Source organism: Nansenia antarctica (genome assembly GCF_963989245.1).
Source record: "Nansenia antarctica genome assembly, chromosome: 12".
NCBI classification, from domain to species: Eukaryota; Metazoa; Chordata; class Actinopteri; order Argentiniformes; family Microstomatidae; genus Nansenia; species Nansenia antarctica.
In genome coordinates this window covers 17559632-17580533 of record NC_137682.1, presented here as the reverse complement: position 1 = coordinate 17580533, position 20902 = coordinate 17559632, and the positions used below count along the sequence as shown (strand labels likewise).

Genomic DNA, 20902 nt, shown 5'->3' with positions numbered 1-20902 from the left:
CAGGCTTGGAGAGGAGGACACGCTGCAACAGGCCCATACCTGTCCCTGTACAGGTGCTCTCCACCCTGGGGTTCCTCGCCACGGGGGCATTTCAAAGGGAGCTGGCTGACCGGTCGGGTCTATCCCAGCCTTCCTTCAGCCGCATCCTGCCTGATGTGATCGGGGGAATTCTGAGAATTTCTCCAAGACACCTCCGGTTCCTCCGGTTCCCATTCACACCCCTTGAGCAGGCGCGTAAAAGACGGGTTTGCCGACTCCTTTGGGTTCCCTGGCGTTATTGGCGCAATAGACTGCACGCACGTTGCCATACGGCCACAGTCAGTGGATGAGCATGTGTTCGTTAATCGAAAGAATAGAAGTGTGGAAAAGGGGGGATTCTGTCCAAGGACGTTTGCTTCGCTTTTCTCTTTATTTTCCTTAGATTCCTGCAACGTTGACCGTAGTACAAGTCAGCATTACAAGAATCTAAAAGAAAATACAAAAGAGAAAAGCAAAGCTAGTTGGAGTGAATCCCCCTTTTTCCACAAAAATGTGTTTCCACATATGGAATCTTTTAAATGCCAATTTTCCCCCTAAAAGGTGTAGGGCATAATTTTGGTGTGCGGTGTGCTCCACAACATTGGACTGGAGCTGAACCCACTGGACATGAGGATGGATCCCCAAGAACCCCCTAATCCGCCACCTGATGGAGCAGCAGCCCTGACCAATGCGATAAGGATAAGGCGCCAGCTAATACAACGCATTTAAGGTAGCACGTCAATAACAGCTCATTAACACAATGTAGTTGATGCACACATCACATTTTTATTCGGACTGCCCTTGCAGGCTTTCAATGATGGAATTATTAAGATGAGTGAGAACTCTTCGGATTTTTCTCAATTCCTCTACAATCCCATTAGCTGCATTGCAAAGGTCTCGTTGTGTTTGCAGGACCTCGTCGTTGAAGACCTTGGGGGTGGGACGACTGCCAGCTGAGGTAGAGGGCCTTTCCTCTGGAGGTATGGGGGATGCTGCCAAGGGCGGTCGCCTTTCCCTCTGCTCTGCGGTGGCCTCGCGCTACTTTGAATGCAGGCGCATCAGTCTCCTGCGGTGCTGTAAATAAAAATGTACATTGTTGAAACAACCACATGAGATGTCATTATTTAATTGGATACATTTTAATTGGATTAAAGAAGTTCGGTATTAAGCCCTGTTATAAGGTTATTTACGACCATATGGGTCCATATCAACATTTTGAGTTTTATGACCTTCTTTAAATAAGCACACAGGAAACTCACCTTCATCCACCAAAAGCTCTGTGTCGCCGTGTGATGTAATGCCACCAGTAGCACATGGTCTCTGGATGGAGGCGATGAGCTGGTCCCTTGGTGACAGCTCCGGTGCGCCTGGTCCTCCTCCTGTTGCCAGCACGCTGGTTTTGTGGTCCGCGATGCGTTTCTTGCCCTGAAGCTTCAGGTCAGACCACTTCTTCCTCAACTCCGCCCGCGTTCTCCCACCGTCTCCAACTTCATTCACACTGGCAGTGACACACTGCCAGGCAACAGCTTTAGATTTTGTAGTGATGCCACTATTGAGGCTGCCGAACAGCGTCTGAGATCGGGCATTGATCTCTGATAAGAGACAATCAATCTCCTCCTCACTATAATTTTTCGTCAAAGGTGCTGCTCAACACCTCAATCAAGCCTATTTATAGCACTTGACTTAATTGAGCCGCTATAATTGAGCCGCTATCACAGGGCGTTAATACAAACCTCATTCACCTGCGTTCAATTCCAAGTATATTTAGTATTTATAGAAGGAAGCACGTACGCAATTTAAAACAAGCGCAGCCCGTTTTATAAATAATGCTTACGTCCGTTTAGAAAAATGTGCTTACGTGAAAGTCAAAGATGACGTTCAAGTACTTTTTATAAATGAGGCCCCTTGACTCAAAGTACTTGAATGTCATCTTTGACACACCTGCAAAACCATTTCCTTTTTTGGGGTTGTCTTGCTGTTGCCTCTCCTGTCCACCTGCTTTCATTAGCACCAAAGCAGGTGAAATTGATTAGCAATCATTTACGCTTCTTAACTGGACAGATCGATATCCCAAAAGTTGAATTGACTTGGTGTCATACTGTGATGATGAAGTGTTTTGTATATAAAGTAGTCTAGTTTCTAACTGCAGCACTGTCTGGCCTTGCTATCACCACCCAGCAGCTGGCACAGGCCCTCTCCTCTCCCCCCAGCACTGGCACAGGCCCTCTCCTCTCCCCCCCAGCACTGGCACAGGCCCTCTCCTCTCCCCCCAGCACTGGCACAGGCCCTCTCCTCTCCCCCCAGCACTGGCACAAGCTGTGTGGGCCTGACGGCTTGGTGTGTGCCAGGTTTGCTCAGGCAGAGCTCTAGAGGTCGCCCCATGGCCCCGCTCTGATTTGCGATTTTGCTGGTGTGTGTGTGTGTGTGTGTGTGTGTGTGTGTGTGTGTGTGTGTGTGTGTCTACTACTGTAGGAGAGTGGGCTCAACTCTGCCTGCTTATGAGAAGCCAAAACCCTGTCTTCACTTCAAACCACAGTGAGGATCAGATACTGGACTGGACAGAGTTATGGAAAAGCCCCGATGCGTCTTTAGTGATCTAGTAAAGATATTCCCAGTCCAAGACAAACACACAGCAGGCTTGTCTACAAACATAGGCTTATGTTTCACCAAGCTTACCAATAAAGGCACTGTCCGACTCCAATAAAGAGACTCTCTGGTGGTCGCGGGCAGGCTTCTCCCTCTGGGAGAATAAACAGACGTGACACGCACCAATAAAAACCTCAGGTTGCAGGGAGGCAACCAGATACACATGTATGCAGGGAGACCAAAGGAAACTGTGGAGATGTAATCAGAACACTCACAGGAGGAGGAGGATGATGATGGTTCTGTCGCCCCACAGAGGGTTCAAAGTAGTCTGAAGGCAGAGGAGGAATGAGGTTGAGTGTGTGGTGTGGTGTGTGGTGTGGTATGTGTGTAGCACATCACACACTGACCTGCCTCTCCCCTTCTCCTCATGCTCCTGATCCTGCGCTGCTGCTCTCTGAGCAGAGCCTGCTGCTGGAGGTCCAGACTGTGCTCGTCGACGGGTGGGTCAGGGTACACGTGACGTACCTCCTCGCGGGATGCAGTGTCTGTCACACACACACATTTTTATTTTATTTTTGGAATTTAGCAGACGCCTTATTCCAAAGCGACTTACAATCAATACATTTGAATACTAAGCAAGTGAATCATCAATCCACCAGTCGTAGCAGGAAGAGTAATCCAGCTTAGGCCCGGGGCCATTGATAGAAGGAAAAACCTTCTTCTAACCCTTTTTTTTTTTGGGGGGGGGGGGGGGGGGGTTACTCGTGTGTTTATAGTGGGGGGGTAAGATAAAGAAAAAAAAGTCAGGACAGACACTTATTTTGTTTGGTTGTTTTGAAATAAATATTTGATTACAAAAAAATAGGAGACGCAGTGCTGAGGGGCAGAAGATGTCTCAGGAGGAGCAGTTAAGGTGTAACCTGAAGAGATGGGTCTTCAGTCACACACACACACACACACACACACACACCTCTGCTCTGAGGATTATCACATGGCCATGCTACAGATGTCAGCCAGCGGTGGCCCTGGACACAAATGTACCTCTAACGGTGGCATTAGTGTCCCAGACAGATTAGCCTATCACAGTGGATTTCATGTCCCTCTGCCCAGCAGGATGCTACACTGGGAGGCTCAGAGACAGAGAGAGAGAGAGAGAGAGAGAGAGAGTGAGAGAGTGAGAGAGTGAGAGAGTGAGAGAGTGAGAGAGAGAGAGAGAGAGAGAGAGAGAGAGAGAGAGAGAGAGAGAGAGAGAGAGAGAGAGAAGAGGATGAGGGCGATGCACTCAGATCAGCTGCGGCCAAGATTAAACTAACAGCCAACATTGAGCTTATCTGGGGGGTGGGGGGTGGGGGGGCATGTAATCCTAGTGGAAAACTCTCATTTGTAATCCCTCCTCCCCCTCCACTACCGAACGGACAGAGGCAGAGACGTGATGACGAAGCAACTCTTGCACTCTGTCTCAGAACTGATAGACTTAAAACGTCTCCCCCACCCTGTCTCTACCACCTCCTCCACCCTGTCTCTACCACCTCCCCCACCCTGTCTCTACCACCTCCCTCACCCTGTCTCCCCCACCTCCCCCACCCTGTCTCCCTCACCTCCCTCACCCTGTCTCCCCCACCTCCCTCACCCTGTCTCCCCCACCTCCCCCACCCTGTCTCCCTCACCTCCCTCACCCTGTCTCCCCCACCTCCCTCACCCTGTCTCCCCCACCTCCCTCACCCTGTCTCCCCCACCTCCCTCACCCTGTCTCCCCCACCTCCCCCACCCTGTCTCTACCACCTCCCTCACCCTGTCTCCCCTGTCTCCCCCACCTCCCTCACCCTGTCTCCCCCACCTCCCTCACCCTGTCTCTACCACCTCCCTCACCCTGTCTCCCCCACCCTGTCTCCCCCACCTCCCTCACCCTGTCTCCCCCACCTCCTCCACCCTGTCTCCTTCACCTCCCCCACCCTGTCTCTCCCACCTCCCCCACCCTGTCTCTACCACCTCCCCCATCCTGTCTCCCCCACCTCCCTCACCCTGTCTCCCCCACCTCCCTCACCCTGTCTCCCCCACCTCCCCCATCCTGTCTCCCCCACCTCCCTCACCCTGTCTCCCCCACCTCCCTCACCCTGTCTCTACCACCTCCCCCACCCTGTCTCCCCCACCTCCCCCACCCTGTCTCCCCCACCTCCCCCACCCTGTCTCCCCCACCTCCCTCACCCTGTCTCCCCCCCACCCTGTCTCCCCCACCTCCCTCACCCTGTCTCCCCCACCTCCCCCACCCTGTCTCCCCCACCTCCCCCACCCTGTCTCCCCCACCTCCCTCACCCTGTCTCCCCCACCTCCCTCACCCTGTCTCCCCCACCTCCCCCACCCTGTCTCCCCCACCTCCCTCACCCTGTCTCCCCCACCTCCCCCACCCTGTCTCCCCCACCTCCCCCACCCTGTCTCCCCCACCTCCCTCACCCTGTCTCCCCCACCTCCCTCACCCTGTCTCCCCCACCTCCCCCACCCTGTCTCCCCCACCTCCCTCACCCTGTCTCCCCCACCTCCCTCACCCTGTCTCCCCCACCTCCCTCACCCTGTCTCCCCCACCTCCCCCATCCTGTCTCCCCCACCTCCCTCACCCTGTCTCCCCCACCTCCCTCACCCTGTCTCTACCACCTCCCTCACCCTGTCTCCCCCACCCTGTCTCCCCCACCTCCCTCACCCTGTCTCCCCCACCTCCCTCACCCTGTCTCTACCACCTCCCTCACCCTGTCTCTACCACCTCCCTCACCCTGTCTCTACCACCTCCCCCATCCTGTCTCCCCCACCTCCCTCACCCTGTCTCCCCCACCTCCCTCACCCTGTCTCCCCCACCTCCCCCATCCTGTCTCCCCCACCTCCCTCACCCTGTCTCCCCCACCTCCCTCACCCTGTCTCTACCACCTCCCTCACCCTGTCTCCCCCACCCTGTCTCCCCCACCTCCCTCACCCTGTCTCCCCCACCTCCCTCACCCTGTCTCTACCACCTCCCTCACCCTGTCTCTACCACCTCCCCCACCCTGTCTCCCCCACCTCCCTCACCTTGTCTCCCCCACCTCCCCCACCCTGTCTCCCCCACCTCCCTCACCCTGTCTCCCCCACCTCCCCCACCCTGTCTCCCCCACCTCCCCCACCCTGTCTCCCCCACCTCCCTCACCCTGTCTCCCCCCCACCCTGTCTCCCCCACCTCCCTCACCCTGTCTCCCCCACCTCCCCCACCCTGTCTCCCCCACCTCCCCCACCCTGTCTCCCCCACCTCCCTCACCCTGTCTCCCCCACCTCCCTCACCCTGTCTCCCCCACCTCCCCCACCCTGTCTCCCCCACCTCCCTCACCCTGTCTCCCCCACCTCCCTCACCCTGTCTCCCCCACCTCCCTCACCCTGTCTCCCCCACCTCCCTCACCCTGTCTCCCCCACCTCCCCCACCCTGTCTCCCCCACCTCCCTCACCCTGTCTCCCCCACCTCCCTCACCCTGTCTCCCCCACCTCCCCCACCTCCCTCACCCTGTCTCCCCCACCTCCCTCACCCTGTCTCCCCCACCTCCCTCACCCTGTCTCCCCCACCTCCCTCACCCTGTCTCTACCACCTCCCCCACCCTGTCTCCCCCACCTCCCTCACCCTGTCTCCCCCACCTCCCCCACCCTGTCTCCCCCACCTCCCTCACCCTGTCTCCCCCACCTCCCCCACCCTGTCTCCCCCACCTCCCTCACCCTGTCTCCCCCACCTCCCCCACCCTGTCTCCCCCACCTCCCCCACCCTGTCTCTACCACCTCCCCCACCCTGTCTCCCCCACCTCCCTCACCCTGTCTCCCCCACCTCCCTCACCCTGTCTCCCCCACCTCCCTCACCCTGTCTCCCCCACCTCCCTCACCCTGTCTCCCCCACCTCCCTCACCCTGTCTCCACCACCTCCCTCACCCTGTCTCCCCCACCTCCCCCACCCTGTCTCCCCTGTCTCCCCCACCTCCCTCACCCTGTCTCCCCCACCTCCCTCACCCTGTCTCCCCCACCTCCCTCACCCTGTCTCCCCCACCTCCCTCACCCTGTCTCCCCCACCTCCCCCACCCTGTCTCCCCCACCTCCCTCACCCTGTCTCTACCACCTCCCTCACCCTGTCTCCCCCACCTCCCTCACCCTGTCTCCCCCACCTCCCCCACCCTGTCTCCCCCACCTCCCTCACCCTGTCTCCCCCACCTCCCTCACCCTGTCTCCCCCACCTCCCCCACCCTGTCTCTACCACCTCCCTCACCCTGTCTCCCCCACCTCCCCCACCCTGTCTCCCCCACCTCCCTCACCCTGTCTCCCCCACCTCCCCCACCCTGTCTCCCCCACCTCCCCCACCCTGTCTCTACCACCTCCCCCACCCTGTCTCCCCCACCCTGTCTCTACCACCTCCCTCCCTCACCCTGTCTCTACCACCTCCCCCACCTCCCTCCCTCACCCTGTCTCTATCACCTCCCCCACCTCCCTCACCCAGTCTCTACCACCTCCCTCCCCCACCCTGTCTCCCCCACCCTGGCACGTCCCCTCACACTACTTTTCCCCACATCTCCTTTCCTTCATGACAACACGACTGACAGAAATGTACATATGACAGCCTGGAGGTAGACACCTTTCCAGTCCTCACACCCATCAGTCAATATGAGAGGCGCCAGGGAAGGGCGACGATTGGGATCCTGCAGGGTCAAGGACAAGACCCCGTGTACAAGTGCCCATCTGGTCATCAGTGTGTTTGGGTGACAGGGGACCCAGGGCACAGCAGAATGGCAGTCCAATTTTCCAGTCTTACTGGTCGGTGATGTGTTCACTCCCCCCCCCCCCCCCTAACTGTTGCTGTGGGTCCAGTCAGGGGTAAGTGAGCGGGACCAGACGTTTGACATCTGGATATTTGCATCCTGATTGAGGCCTCGCCTCGTTGCCGCAGAACTTAACAAGACAGTTGTACTGAGGCGGCCGCTTTCAGAAAGAGACTGGCATCCTGGCTGGTGGACGTGGGCTTCTGTAGAACAATAGTCGTGGAGGCGGCAAGGACGTCCGCTCCTCCAGGCGAGGCCGGTGGAGGTAGGAGGAATCGGAGGACGGGCTCCTTGCAATTCACGGAACAGAATTTGGAAGGGTATCAAACACACATCCTATTTCTATCTCCCCCATCCTCCTCTGGTCTGCTCCCACGCAACAGCAATGCGTGTCTGTCCACTAGCTTATATATCCAGTAAGCACAGCCTATATCAAAAATATAGAAATATGCCGCCGTCATCGCCCTAGCAACACAAGCTAAATTACTTTGATCCATTGTTGCTGTACACAATGGGCCGCCTGTCTTTACCCTTTTCTAGTTCCCCATTTTTGGAAAGTAGCGTGTCTAAATGCTTCCCTGACAACCCACATCAACTAAAGACTGGTAAATCATTCAAAGCCATTTCCTTTGTTTGGGCCCCATGCTCTCTCCATCCCTCTGTTTACGTCCCTTACAGATGGCTGACTTTTACCCATGAGTCACCATGAGTGACCTCATCATAGTGAGGCTGAAACCGAGGCCGTGACGAGGCTCTGAGTGCTGGCTGAGGTCCAACACCGTAACACCACCTTCTCCTCCTCAGGGTTCCTACAAGTTTCAACAAGTCAAATTTAAGACCTTTTTAGACCCTTTTAGACCTCTTTGAATATAGTTTTAGACCTATTCGCGACACCATATGATAGCTATTTGTCGAGGTGATGAAATGAGGGATTTCACTGGCATACAGACAAAAACGTCTGAAGGATAATTAATATAAAATAAATATTGGTTCCATCTTGATTAATTGCCGCGTAAATAGATGTCCTTGCAGGACAAGCTAATCTCATTTTTAAGACCTAGCACCTATTTTTTTAGACCTAATAACTGACCTATGGGGCCTTTTTAGGCCTTGTAAATACGATTGCTGGATTTTAGATTTCAAGGCTTTTTAAGACCAGCGCAGGAACCCTGCTCCTCCTGCTTCTGCTGCCTATCTACGCACCCCCCCTTTTTTCCCTCATAGTTTTGAGAAATTAGGACATTATGTGTAGGATTCTGTGTTTGTCAGTCGCCAGATGTGACAGTCCTCTCCTTGACTTATTAATTAAAACTATGAGGAAAAAAAAGGGGGTGCCTAGATAGGGAGCAGAAGCAGCAGGAGGAGGAGGAGTAGAAACGTTATGGGTTGTGGCTGTTTGAGAGAGATTACAATAGAGCAAAGAGAAGAGGGAGATCTATAAAGAAGTTATGTGGAGTGAGTCGTGTCATCTGAGTAAGGAGGAGGAACGGGCCATGATAGATGACTAAGAAGGAGACTTGCCTCTGTATTTGAGCTGGTTGAACTCTCTGATGTTTTGCATGTTGACGTGTCCAGAGTTGGGTCTCCAGGACGACGCGTGCGCACGCGTCCGTGCCATGTCAAAGACATCCATAGGGGGTCGCCCTCGGCGTCTGGGCAAAAGAGAGTAAGACACCGTCCATCACCACAGCAGTGTGTGACTGTAAACTACAGTAAAACACAAAGCGGACTCAATGACAACTAATACATACTTTAGAATGAAGTAGAAGCCGCCCACTCTGGTTCCAGATGCAAAAGTGTATTTTAATTGACAACGGTTTCGGGCCGTAGCCTTTGTCAAGTCTTACTTTTGCAGGGTGTGCGTTCTCTTCTTTTTCAATTAACTAATACCTACTTGACATTGCCAACAAAACCATAAACGTTTACAAGCGTACCCACGAGGCAGTGGAGCTTACACATCCTAGGTAAGTCAGGGGGGTTTCATTAAAAAGGCGGGGGGATTACAGTGTATTGTTACAGGTTGAGGCTGAGACAGGATAAAGCCGTAGCACCTGGCATGTGGGATGTTAGACACAGTTTAAGTGCTTTTATCAGACCCCAAGCATGGGGGTATTCACCGTAAGCCGCTTATCACCCCCAGAAAAGCCTTCTAAACTGGCGGAGGCTCAAAGGCGTCCCCCCCTGTACTTTGTGGTAAACCAGTCAGTATATACAAGGCCTGTCATTGTCATACATACATTCTGGAAAAGCTCAGGAGGATTTGGCATTGATCTTTTTAGGAGAAAACGTCTTAATGCGAAAGCCTTTCCAAATGCCGTTCCCTTAAACATTTTTGGTAACTCAAGTCAGATGACTTGACTTTTTATTTTTTTTGCTGATGTGTTGCCAAGGAGAGAATAATTCGAGGCACTGGTACTTTTCTGAACAGCAGAGGAGATGGGAAAGTCAAGCTGACCCGGGTCACACTCATTACCTCAGCATGGGAACAAACCTGTTCAAACAGGAAAGGTAGAGGAGCCTACTGGATCACTTCCAGTAAGCTGACTGAAATGTTTAAAAAAAAACATTTTTTAGAAAGTTTTGTGCCTAATGAGTCCTTGGAATTCAGCTCTGTGCAGTCCTGTGTAGAATGCTTTCTAATTGCGTTCACTTAAAAGAAGTTTCTGGCACAATTTGAGAGACGGGCTCTGGAAGGCAGAATAATTTCGGTTCTTTATGATGTACTTTTATCTGAACTGAGCCCCTGGGATTTAAGGGTCTGTCTGACTTACCTGGTGGGAAGAGGAGGCGTGTCTGCTTCCTCCCTGTCGGTCTGCAGTACCTGTCCCTCCAGTCGTCTCTGCTCACTCTTCAGCTGCCTGCGCAGAGCGGACAACTCGCTGAACACACCTTGTTGATCCTCTAGAGAGAGAGAGAGAGAGAGAGAGAATAAACGAGTAAGAGAGATACTGCGAGAGAGAGAGAGAGAGGGGGGTAAATGAGGACAGTGTTGCAGCCCTCCTACTTATTTCCCAACATCCAAACATTCAGTTCTGCTCATGAGGGACATTGAGAAGCACAGTGGTGAATGAGAAACGAGCAAGTCCTGGCCTTTATCCACATGGCTGGTGATGACATGATGTGACACCTCTCTTGTCTTTTTATTAAAGTGACTCCCCCCTCAGGGCGGTCTGTCTTACCTGTGGCCCGGAGCTGGTTCTTCCTGGCAGGCACCGGAGGGGAGTGTGGTGCGGACACAGACCGCTCCTGGGAACATGGGGGAACCAAAAAGAGTTTGTTGGTTTGTGTGGGCAAGTGTGTGTGTGTGTGTGTGTGTGTGTGTACACATGTTTGTGTGTGTGTGTGTGTGTTTTCCAACTCACAGACACAGTTCTAGAAGAGAGCTGGCTGACAGCAGAGGGTCTGGGGGTGTGCTGTCTGCCCAGGCTCTTCTGCAGGGCTGGGACAGGAGGCGACGGCTCCCTCTGGACCTCCATAAACAACACAACATAACTCAGATAGATAGAATATACATATAGAATACTGGTCCTTCTCCCATAAACAACACAACATAACTCAGATAGATAGAATATACATATATAATACTGATCCTTCTCCCATAAACAACACAACATAACTCATACTCAGATGAGTATGATATACATATATAATACTGGTCCCTCTCCCCCCCCCCAAAAAAAAGTATGTGGATGTATTGTGGATGTAGGCCATATAGTGTATATAATAGATACATTCTCAGATTCCTCCCGATCACTTATCCCCTATTTATATATATCCCCCCTATTTATGTGTCATTCTTGTTTTTTATTATCTTAGGACTGTGTTTTGATTGTTAGCACCTAGGGTTTTAATTAAAATTTCGTTGTACCCGTACAATGACAATAAAGATCATTCATTCATTCATTCATTCATTCATTCTCGTCACATTATACACTCACATCACAGCCAGCATTTACTTTCTTGAACGACTACTGAAGTACTGACGGTACTTGTAAAAACACACACCGAATTGATTATATTTCTAATGTTGTTTTTGTCCTGGTTTGAGATTGGCCTTGAGAAAAGGATCAGTGGAGGGCCGCTGCGTTCCTCACCTCGCTTAGCCGCGCCGGTCTCTCGCTCTCGCACTGCAGTCTCAGAGTCTCACTCTCCCCTTCTTCCTCCTCCGTCCTCTTCCTCTCCACCTCCCTACGGCGCTCCCCAGCCTGACGCATCAGTTCCTCATTCTTGGCGCTTTGCTACACGGTAGGGAGAGACCATGACTTTCCTACGGTGTCTATGGGAACGGGGATGATGGGGGGAGGGAGCTAGTACTGTGTGTAGAAGAGCCTTGGAAATGCGTCAATAAGGATCAAAACGCTATGCTTCCCCACACCAGTACGTGTTTGCGGATACAGACTTACATGTACCGTATCTAAAAATGAAGAACTACCTCCTTCCTCACCTCCATATCCTTTCGTTTCTTCCTCCCTTGCTCCTCCTCATACTCCCGCTGGATACGAGCCCTCTGCTCTTCGAACCTCTTCTCCGCCTTCTCCTCCTCCACCCTGATACGTTCCTTCTCCTCTGCCTGCATACGCCGCTTCTCCTCCACCTGGCCATCGGACGACAACAACAACAACACCCGTGTTCATAACACCGTCCCTCAATGTGAGCAAACCAACCCTCTGTTTACGATGGACAACAAATACGCCTTGGTCAAAATCGTTAGTGTGTTTGGTTTGATGCACTGAGAGGTGGCTTGGCCTCCCCGGGGCTGAGCGACCCTACCTGCTGTTTCGGGTAGTCTGACCCTACCTGCTGTTTCAGGTAGTCTGATCCTACCTGCTGTTTCAGGGAGTCTTTGTACGTGTCCTGCTCCTGGAGCTGCTGTGGAGTGGGCTGATCAGTGAACACGTTGCCTCGGGCGAACCGCGATGGCTGAGCAAAGGAGAAACCTACAGAGATGGAGAGGAGTGACTCATAGATAGATAGAGAGAGAGAGAGAGAGAGAGAGAGAGAGAGAGAGAGAGAGAGAGAGAGAGAGAGAGAGAGAGAGAGAGAGAGAGAGAGAGAGAGAGAGACAGAGAGAGACAGACACACACATGCACACAAAAGTGTGAGGGCCGGCTGTAGCACAGGAGGTAGAGCCGGCGAGGTAGAGCCGGCATCTAATGATCGCAAGGTCAGTGGTTTGATCCCCCCAGCTGGCCTCGTGTCGAGGTGTCCTTGGGCAAGACACTGAACCCCAAATTGCCGGCGCCTTGCATGGTAGCTTGCCGCCGTTGGTGTGTGAGTGTGTGTGTGAATGGGTGAATGAGAGGCCATCGTAAAGCTATATAAGTGCAGTCCATTTACAAAAGACTGGGAATCTGAAAATTTTTCAACTTGACCTTACAAAAGTGCCTGTGTGGCAGGGTGGGTTGGCCTACCTGATATATGGTGGGGGGAGGGGGCTCTGTCCTCCTCCCGCGGGGTGGCTACTCTCCTGCCCACGGAGCCCTGCGTGTCCTTCCTGTCCCTGGACGGTGGGTTCACGTACGCCTCCTTGTTGGTCCTGTGCATACGGCTCAGATCGCCTGGAGGCATGAGGCATCGTTAGAGCACGACAGATTCAGCTACCTCCTCACAGCAGGGCTAATCAATCATAATAGATATGTTTGAGGACAGATGATGTGGGGACGAGAATAAAATGACGGATAAAAGTTTCAGAGACAGACATTCTAGAGTCTAGACTATTCTAAAACACTAGACAATATTTGACGGCGTAGATCAGGTAAAGAGGAGAGTTTATTAGGTGATCAAGGGTGACGTACTGATGAGCTTCCCGCTGTTGTCTTTCAGTGGGGCTCCTCCGCCCCCCTTCCCCCAGGGATCGTAGGCCCTCATATCCGCCTCCACCTTGGCATCATAACGCTCCCTCTCCTCCGTTTCCCGTCTTTTTCGCTCCTGTCGTTCCTTGATCTGTGGACGGCAATGACGATATGGTAGTAGGTATGGCTATGGGACTTTCAGTTGAAATATTTCTGGCTTCATTTAAAACGATAAGAACATTTGTCTGCTATACAGTTGAGAGAAATCCTTGGTGGCAGAAATCTATTCCACCATATTCAAACTGAGCTCTACAGGACCACTCTCACCTGGGGCCTCATTTATACAACTTTGCATAGAACTGGCATAACAAGGTTGCATACGTAGACAAGCAAGAATGTTTATGCACACAAAGATTCTGATTTATAACACAGTGCCACGCCTTTTTTCCCTTTGTAAGTCACAATCCACTCAATTTTGAACATGTGAACGAGCGTCTTGCCTCACCCTTTTAACGCCCATAATTGCCTTTAAATGGTCAGTGAAACGCCCCAAATTAATATTAATCTATACTGACTGCATGACGACAATGACAGACAGCAAATGCCAACAGAAACAGAATTATAAATTCCAAAATGTGTGCATGATTTTTTGCATACACAACATTTATAAACGAGGTCCCTGATCTTTCCTGTCACTAACCTGAGCCATTGGCTCCTGCTCCTCTGACATCAGCATGGAGGGAAGTGAAGGGTCTGACTGTGACTGAGCCTGTACTGCCCAATTTGCTCTTTGGAGGTGGTGTCTGGATGTGCTGCTCCTGCTGATTCGGCTAATGGGACGCACCTGTGGCTGATGACCTCCATGTCCTTCAAAAAACCTGCAGCCTAGAAAGAAATGTTTGGTCGCCCTCTTCACAATGCCTGCCTTTTTTGTTTTGTGTTGTTTGATTACTAGTTTTGATTGGACTTCTTTTGCCTTTGTTGGGGTGGGTTTGGTTTGTTTTCTCCCTGAGAAAAAACGTCTCTGAGGACGCGCAGGAGAGGACAGGAGAGGACGCAGGCGCTGAATGTTCGCCGCTTCTCCACCAGAGCTAGCTTAGCTCCAGTCTTTATTTTACTTTTTAATCAGTACTAAAGTTAGTATTTTAGCATATAGTATTTTAGCGTGTCTTTGTTACTCTCCGGCAACTTTTCGGCAACTTTTGGCCACTAGCAACAGCAAGCCATTGTGAGACGGAGAGCTGCGACACAAAGACTGTGCTAGTCTGTGCTAGCTGGGCTCAATGCGCTCTTCTTGTTCCGCGCAGAGGACAGAGGAGAGAGACGCTCCTGCTAGGAGCTGGACGGATGGAAAGTGGAGAGTGATTTTTATGTTTTATTTTTTCGGGGGTTGGTTGATAAACATTTGACATTTTCTGCAGAAGGGAGAAAGTGAGAGATCGCGGACCGTCGGGGATTGTCCAGCCAGATGTTTTGGGGGTCTCGGCTATAACGGATATATTTCTTACGCAAACATTTACTGGGATTTACTACCGACGTGTGCGATGTGGAGAAGAATACAAGTGGTGTTGTGGTTCACTTTCTCTGTGCTGCTGTCCTTGTCTGGAGGGGAGATGAAAGCCCGGAGCTGCAGCGAGGTTAGACAGGCTTACACGACCAAAGGCTTCAGTCGGCGACGACCCCCCCTCCCTCCCCCACCCGGCGACGACCCCCCCTCCCCCACCACCCGGAGACTCTACCGAAACCGTGGAACAATGGACAACCCCCCCCATCCCCCAATCCTCACCCCCCTACCTGGTCTACACTCTGAGCAAACGCAATGTTATTATGTCGCTCCCCCCCCCTCCCCCCCGCCTAAATCTACTGGTGTTTTTGTACCCCCCCCCCCACCATGACCACACACTGTACATACTTGTTGTTTTGTCCCCCCGCCCGAACTACCCATTGTACATATTATATGTCTGTCCCCCTGCCCGAACTACCCACTGTACATACTTTGTGTTTTGTCCCCCGCCCCCACCTGTGGTGTATGTCCCCACCTGTCCTACCCGCTGTACATACCTTATGTTTTGTTGTATTGTTCTTCCCATGTTGGATGTATGTTTATCTTGTAGATAGTACTAGTTATTTGTCTGTATTATCTTGTAGATAGTACTAGTTTTTTGTCTGTCTTACATGTAACGATTAATTGAGTATCAAGGACCCCAATTGAAATAAGCCAGTGGCTTTCTTGGGTTTTTATCCTGTTAGTTGACCTTGTATGTAATATGTACTTTCATGTACCTACTTCTGCAAATCTTCTAATAAAGTTTTCAATCAATCAAATTACTACGGTAGTGGGAGATGCCTGTTTTGTTTATTCTTATCAGTGGAGATTTGTTGTTTCTTTATTTCTTGTGTAGGTGTGAGGGCTGTCCATTAAAACATTACCCTTTTATACACCATTCTAGTGTGACTGACCATCTTCTTGTGTTGTGGCTTACTTTGTATACGTTTTTTGGGCAGCACTTTGTTTTAGTCCTTTTTGTTCTCTTGAGACACTTTCAGCCGTAACACTGACACCGCTAACATCAGCATTTCAACGAGCCTCCCTCAACCTTCACTTCACAGAACGCTTGTGTTCAAAAATGCACTTATATAACATATACATAATTGAGTTGACTGACTAACCGAAAATTGTACTTAAAATCAATATTCAATGGTTTATGCATTAGGCATCATTATATTCAAACCACACAAGGGCAGTGAAAGATTGAAAAACAACGGCTAATGTTGTGGCAATTTGAGTCCACACAGCTGGACAGCAGAGAGAGTGCAGGCCGGGGTGAGATAAGGACTCAGTCTTTCATCATACAAATGAGACTACAGCTAACTGAAACCTCCATTATACTTATACCATACCTCAGCAGTATTTAAAAGTATGCTTTCAACTGTAGTGCTTATGTTTTATGCTGTGTGTGTGTGTGTGTGTGTGTGTGTGTGTGTGTGTGTTGCTATTTTGGCCAGGTCCATCTCAATGTCCACCCCCTCATTATAAAATGGTATCACTCCTTTTTAACTAACCGCACACAGCGGGTCAGTGTTAATGGCACTCTTTCGGAACCCAGAACCATAAGCACTGGTGCTCGACAGGGTATAGTCAGTTCCCCTGTGCTCTTTACTTTATACACAAACGAGTGCAGAAGCACCTACCCTAGCAATCGCATCATAACATTTTCGGATGACACTGCCATCCTTGCTTTAATTAAAAAGGACAGTGACCTAATTGACTATTATTCTGAAATCCAGAGGTTTGTTAAATGGTGTGATGTTAACTGCCTGGTTTTAAATGTTAAGAAGACTGAGGAGATGGTGTTCGACCCCAGAGGTGTTGGGGACCACAGGCCTGTGGTCATCCACAAACAATCCATCTCGCAGGTCGCCTCTTACAAGTATCTTGGGGTTTTCATTGACAACTCACTCACCTGGAGCACTCATGTAGACAGCCTTTGTAGCAGATTACAACAACGACTACACTTCCTACGCCGCCTTAGAGTTCATGGTGTTGACCAAAAATGTATGCTACTCTTCTACCAGTCTGTCTTAGAGAGTCTCATCAGATACGGCATTACATCCTGGTTTGGTAACCTATCTGTACAACTAAGGTCCAAACTGGTCCGACTGATACAGACTGCATGGAAGATCATAGGGGTGAAAGACCACTCATCCCTGCAGTCTATTTTTGAACAGGCTACTCTCAGACAGGCTAAAAGAATTCTCATGAATCCCTCCCATGTCCTACATGCAGAGTATGAACTGCTGCCCTCTGGGAGGAGGTTCAGAGTCCCCCGCTCTAGATTAAATAGATTTAAAAATTATTTTATTCCCGTTTCTGTTAAACTTTTAAACTGCACCAGATGAATGTGAACATATTTTGCTTATCGTTTTATTTCCACTCTTGTTTTAATCAAGGCTGCCTTCTGTTTGTGTGTTAACATTCTGTATTGTCTGTTGCTCTTTGTTGGCTGCTGTGGGGTGTAAGCCCAATACAAATTTCCCAGTGATGGGACAATAAAGTGACTTTTGACTTTTTGACTTGAGACTAACCTGGTCAAATAAAAGTTAAAGAAAGAAAGAGAGAGTATGAAGCCTTCTCCCTGTCAACAGGTGTGAGTTATTTATGATTTATGAGGTGGTTAGCTATGGAGACACATGTGGCATTTCACATCTAGAGGTCTGGCTGTGTACCTGTTGTCTTAGTGCCTCTTGGTAGTCCAACACGCTCTCCTTGGACTGTCTGGGCCTCTCTCCTGGGATCACGCCAACGCCCATCCCAGGGGGAGCTGCTCCATGCTGATTGGTTCCTCTAATGAAAGATATTCAAAACATCACCGGTGAGATTACAAACCTGTTCATGTCATTATTGTTCTGCATGTATAGCTGACTGGTAGTAGTGATGAGAACACCTGTTATTGTTTGCTATGGGCGCCCCCTTCTGGTCGAAAACGATCCAAACCTGCACAACATGGGTGGGCTCTAACATATCTAAATGGGTTATGTTCAAGATGAGGAAAGAGCCAATTATGACTAGATGGATTTGCCACTGACTGACTGAGCAATAAGCTGGTTGTTGGGGCTGGAGTTGAGTAACGTGTGTGCCGGTCTCCGTGGGACCGTAGTGAAGAGGTGAGGACACCCACCCAGAGCGGCCGTGCGGCCCACGGGGATGAGGCACTCCTGGAGGCAAGTTTGGCAATACCATGGGAGCCGTTCCCCCCCCACGAGGTCTAACTAAAGAGAGAAATGGGAGAGCACAGTCAGTTGGACTTCAACACTTACACACAACACACTCACAGCTGGATCCAACACTCGTGCAGGCCATTCTGCCTCTAGCCATCTTTAATTGTAATGGGGGGAAAAAATAGGAAGAACACATTGCTATTGTCTGGATTCTGGAGTCTGAGAAATTAATTCTCAATAATCCGTCTATCCCCATCCAACATAAATGTGTTTGGTCATATGAGAGTTCTGAATAACCGTGCCAAGTGGTCTTGGCCATAGATCTGATGCTCTAAAGGGTTCATAACAAATGGTAATGACCCTCCATGGAGAGCTCTCTGGGGTTTATTTCAGGCACTCTGGATTACTCACGCCTGACAAAGATATTACTATTACCAGATATTACTAAGCCAATTCAAGAACAGTCAATCACCCTGCAGACTGTGACAATATACAATATATCAATCTCACGATGAGAACACAGACTTACTAAACCTCATACTAAAAACATAATTATGGCCACATCCTTTTTTTGTAACAATCTACTACACATGCAGAAGGGCTGACTGAAAAGTGAGATGTACTACTAACAGTAGGGCAGATTTGGGTCCAGGGGATTCCTTGCGCCATAGTAGTAATAGGCGTCATCGTACGGAGTAGAGTAGGCATCAGTTAGAGTGGGTGGCATTGGAGGAGGTAGGCTAGCAATTCTAGAAAGGAAAACATACACACACACACACACGCACACACGCGCGCACACACACACCTCAGGTATAGATTGAAACAAGAGGGCGACAATAAACCAATCTCTCGGTTACTGTACCTTGGGACAACTAACTCTTCGTTGAGAGGTGCGACCCCAGGGACCCCCATGTCTGCCCCAGAGACCCCCATGCCTGGCCCTGGGCTCTGTCCAGCCCCCAGGCCTACCCCTGGCCCTCCTGCACCTGTCAGCTGGCGCAGGGCTGTGCTGTAGTCCAGCAGCGGAGAAGGGAAGGCCATTCGGGGCTTCTCAGGAGGGCCTCTCTCCTCTCTGCCCACAGACGGCCTCTCCTCCCGGCGCCTGGGGTAGGAGTTGGTCCCCAGGGCGTCCATGCCGAGCCCAGGTCTATAGGGGAGGTCCCGTCTGTGGTCCTCATGGTCACGGTTCACAGCCCCAAACTGCTTGAGGCGATCAGGCTGGGAGTAGTGATGGAGGGACACATTGTGAATCATGGTGGTCAAAAATGATGGAACATTTTAACATGAGCGTGAAAGAAGCCAGGCACTAGTACATAAGTGTTTCAGAGGCAGTTACATTGATCAGACATTCACATAATTAATTATGGCCTCTTGTGTCATCATCTTTGTGAATACATTCAGTGCAATGTGAAACATGCTGATCATAGTTTTTGTGAGAAGTCGTGCTGTGAAATAGGCAATCACTCAATATTAAAGTATGTATAGTATAAAAACTTGACCATTTTCATTGAGGAAATGATGCCAAGTCTTGTATGAAAACATACAAAACCCAACTGGAGTAACACTTCTACAGTAACACACTACAGTTCCTATAGACACAACGAACAACAAAGAATCACTCAACACAGCAACAAACGTAACTAGTTTGCACAACCAAAGTTTAAGACTCACATACTATACCTTATCATGGAACTGCAATAAATACAAGAGTACAAATGATTAACAACTTAGGCCTCACAGTATATTTTGACTGTTCTTTCATGGACTGTAGTTAACCCTACTTTAACATGTTGACATATATGCTTCTCATCTTATTTAGTTAACCAACACCTTCATGCACAGCTGTTTTACCAGTTTCTCTGGGTCAATCGCTCCTGTTGCTGCAACCCTCAGCTCCAGGTCCTTCTCCCTAGTAGAAGGGAACCCATTTTGAATCACTCTCCTCTGACATTCACAAGATGACTGCAATCTAAATAATCATAATTAAAAATTGCATCTTCTCCTTGCCTCCTTTGGATAGGTGAGAGCAAACCCTCGCTGGTGGGCTCGAATCATATTGATTCAACTGAAGCCGTCTTGCAAAGTCAGTGCAGGTGAGGTAGAGGAGTCTATTGAGACGATGCACCCTATGCCATGTACGGCCCGCCCGTTTGGGTGTGAAAGCATAATTCTGTAATGTTAAAACTCACATCTTCTTGTTCCTCTGCCCCTCTGCCATCTGCTCCAGCAGGTCCTGTCTGTAGCCGTCCTTCCTTTTCTGTGCCACGTTCCCCTCTGCTGTACCTGAATGACATCACAGTGGAGAACAGATATAACTTCTACCCATGCAGGTGTGAGTCAAAAGTATGTTCATGACATACATCTACGTATGTGTTCTAGAGAGACAGGTGCAAATGTTAATCGTGCCTGTCCGACCGATCAGGAGTCCCGTGGCGAACTCAGCCTTGTCCTTGTTGACTGCAGCAGTCTTCATGGCCACTGGCATCTGCAGACTTCTAGTGCGCAGACACACACACACACACACACACACACACACACACACACCCACACACCGGGTTAAAAGTCTGCACTTCACCAGAGTAATGTCACCTCATAAAACACCCGGCTGGTCAATCAGCCCTCTTTCCCCAGCCACACCCCAATCATCCCGCACCACCGCCTCACATCACACACTGAAACACTTCCCAGTGTTTGACTGCGGACTCTCCTATCCAGTGACCCAGGAACCAAGAGGAAAAGCCTCCTCATCGTCCGCCGATCAACGCAGCTCCGCTGATGGAGTATGCAGTGGGAGGCTGTCTGGGGTTCATCCCAGCATCAAGAGCACTCGGAAGGAATGCTGTATGATGTAATGGTGTATTCACCATTGAAGAGCAAATCTTTTTTACACTGCATTGCAATTAACCAATGGACTATAAACACATTGTGCATCCTTTGTTGCCTCTCTCCGGTCAATACAGCAGCAGATCAATAGAGACG

General features: G+C 50.4%; 1 protein-coding gene across 1 annotated transcript in view; it reads right to left on the bottom strand.

The window, feature by feature from the left end:
• The window catches only part of cspp1a (centrosome and spindle pole associated protein 1a), a gene marked incomplete at both ends in the record, with an annotated part of 28397 nt that overhangs the window by 5044 nt on the left and 2451 nt on the right, over positions 1–20902 (bottom strand). Inside the window, 19 exon segments of the mRNA XM_080543602.1 lie at positions 889–971; positions 1278–1610; positions 2695–2758; positions 3016–3149; positions 8934–9064; positions 10184–10313; positions 10592–10658; positions 10775–10882; positions 11507–11650; positions 11857–12006; positions 12237–12349; positions 12824–12970; positions 13208–13355; positions 17432–17549; positions 17884–17969; positions 18552–18672; positions 18786–19141; positions 19775–19832; positions 20113–20206. Coding sequence (XP_080399728.1) covers positions 889–971; positions 1278–1610; positions 2695–2758; positions 3016–3149; positions 8934–9064; positions 10184–10313; positions 10592–10658; positions 10775–10882; positions 11507–11650; positions 11857–12006; positions 12237–12349; positions 12824–12970; positions 13208–13355; positions 17432–17549; positions 17884–17969; positions 18552–18672; positions 18786–19141; positions 19775–19832; positions 20113–20206 — 2585 coding nt within the window.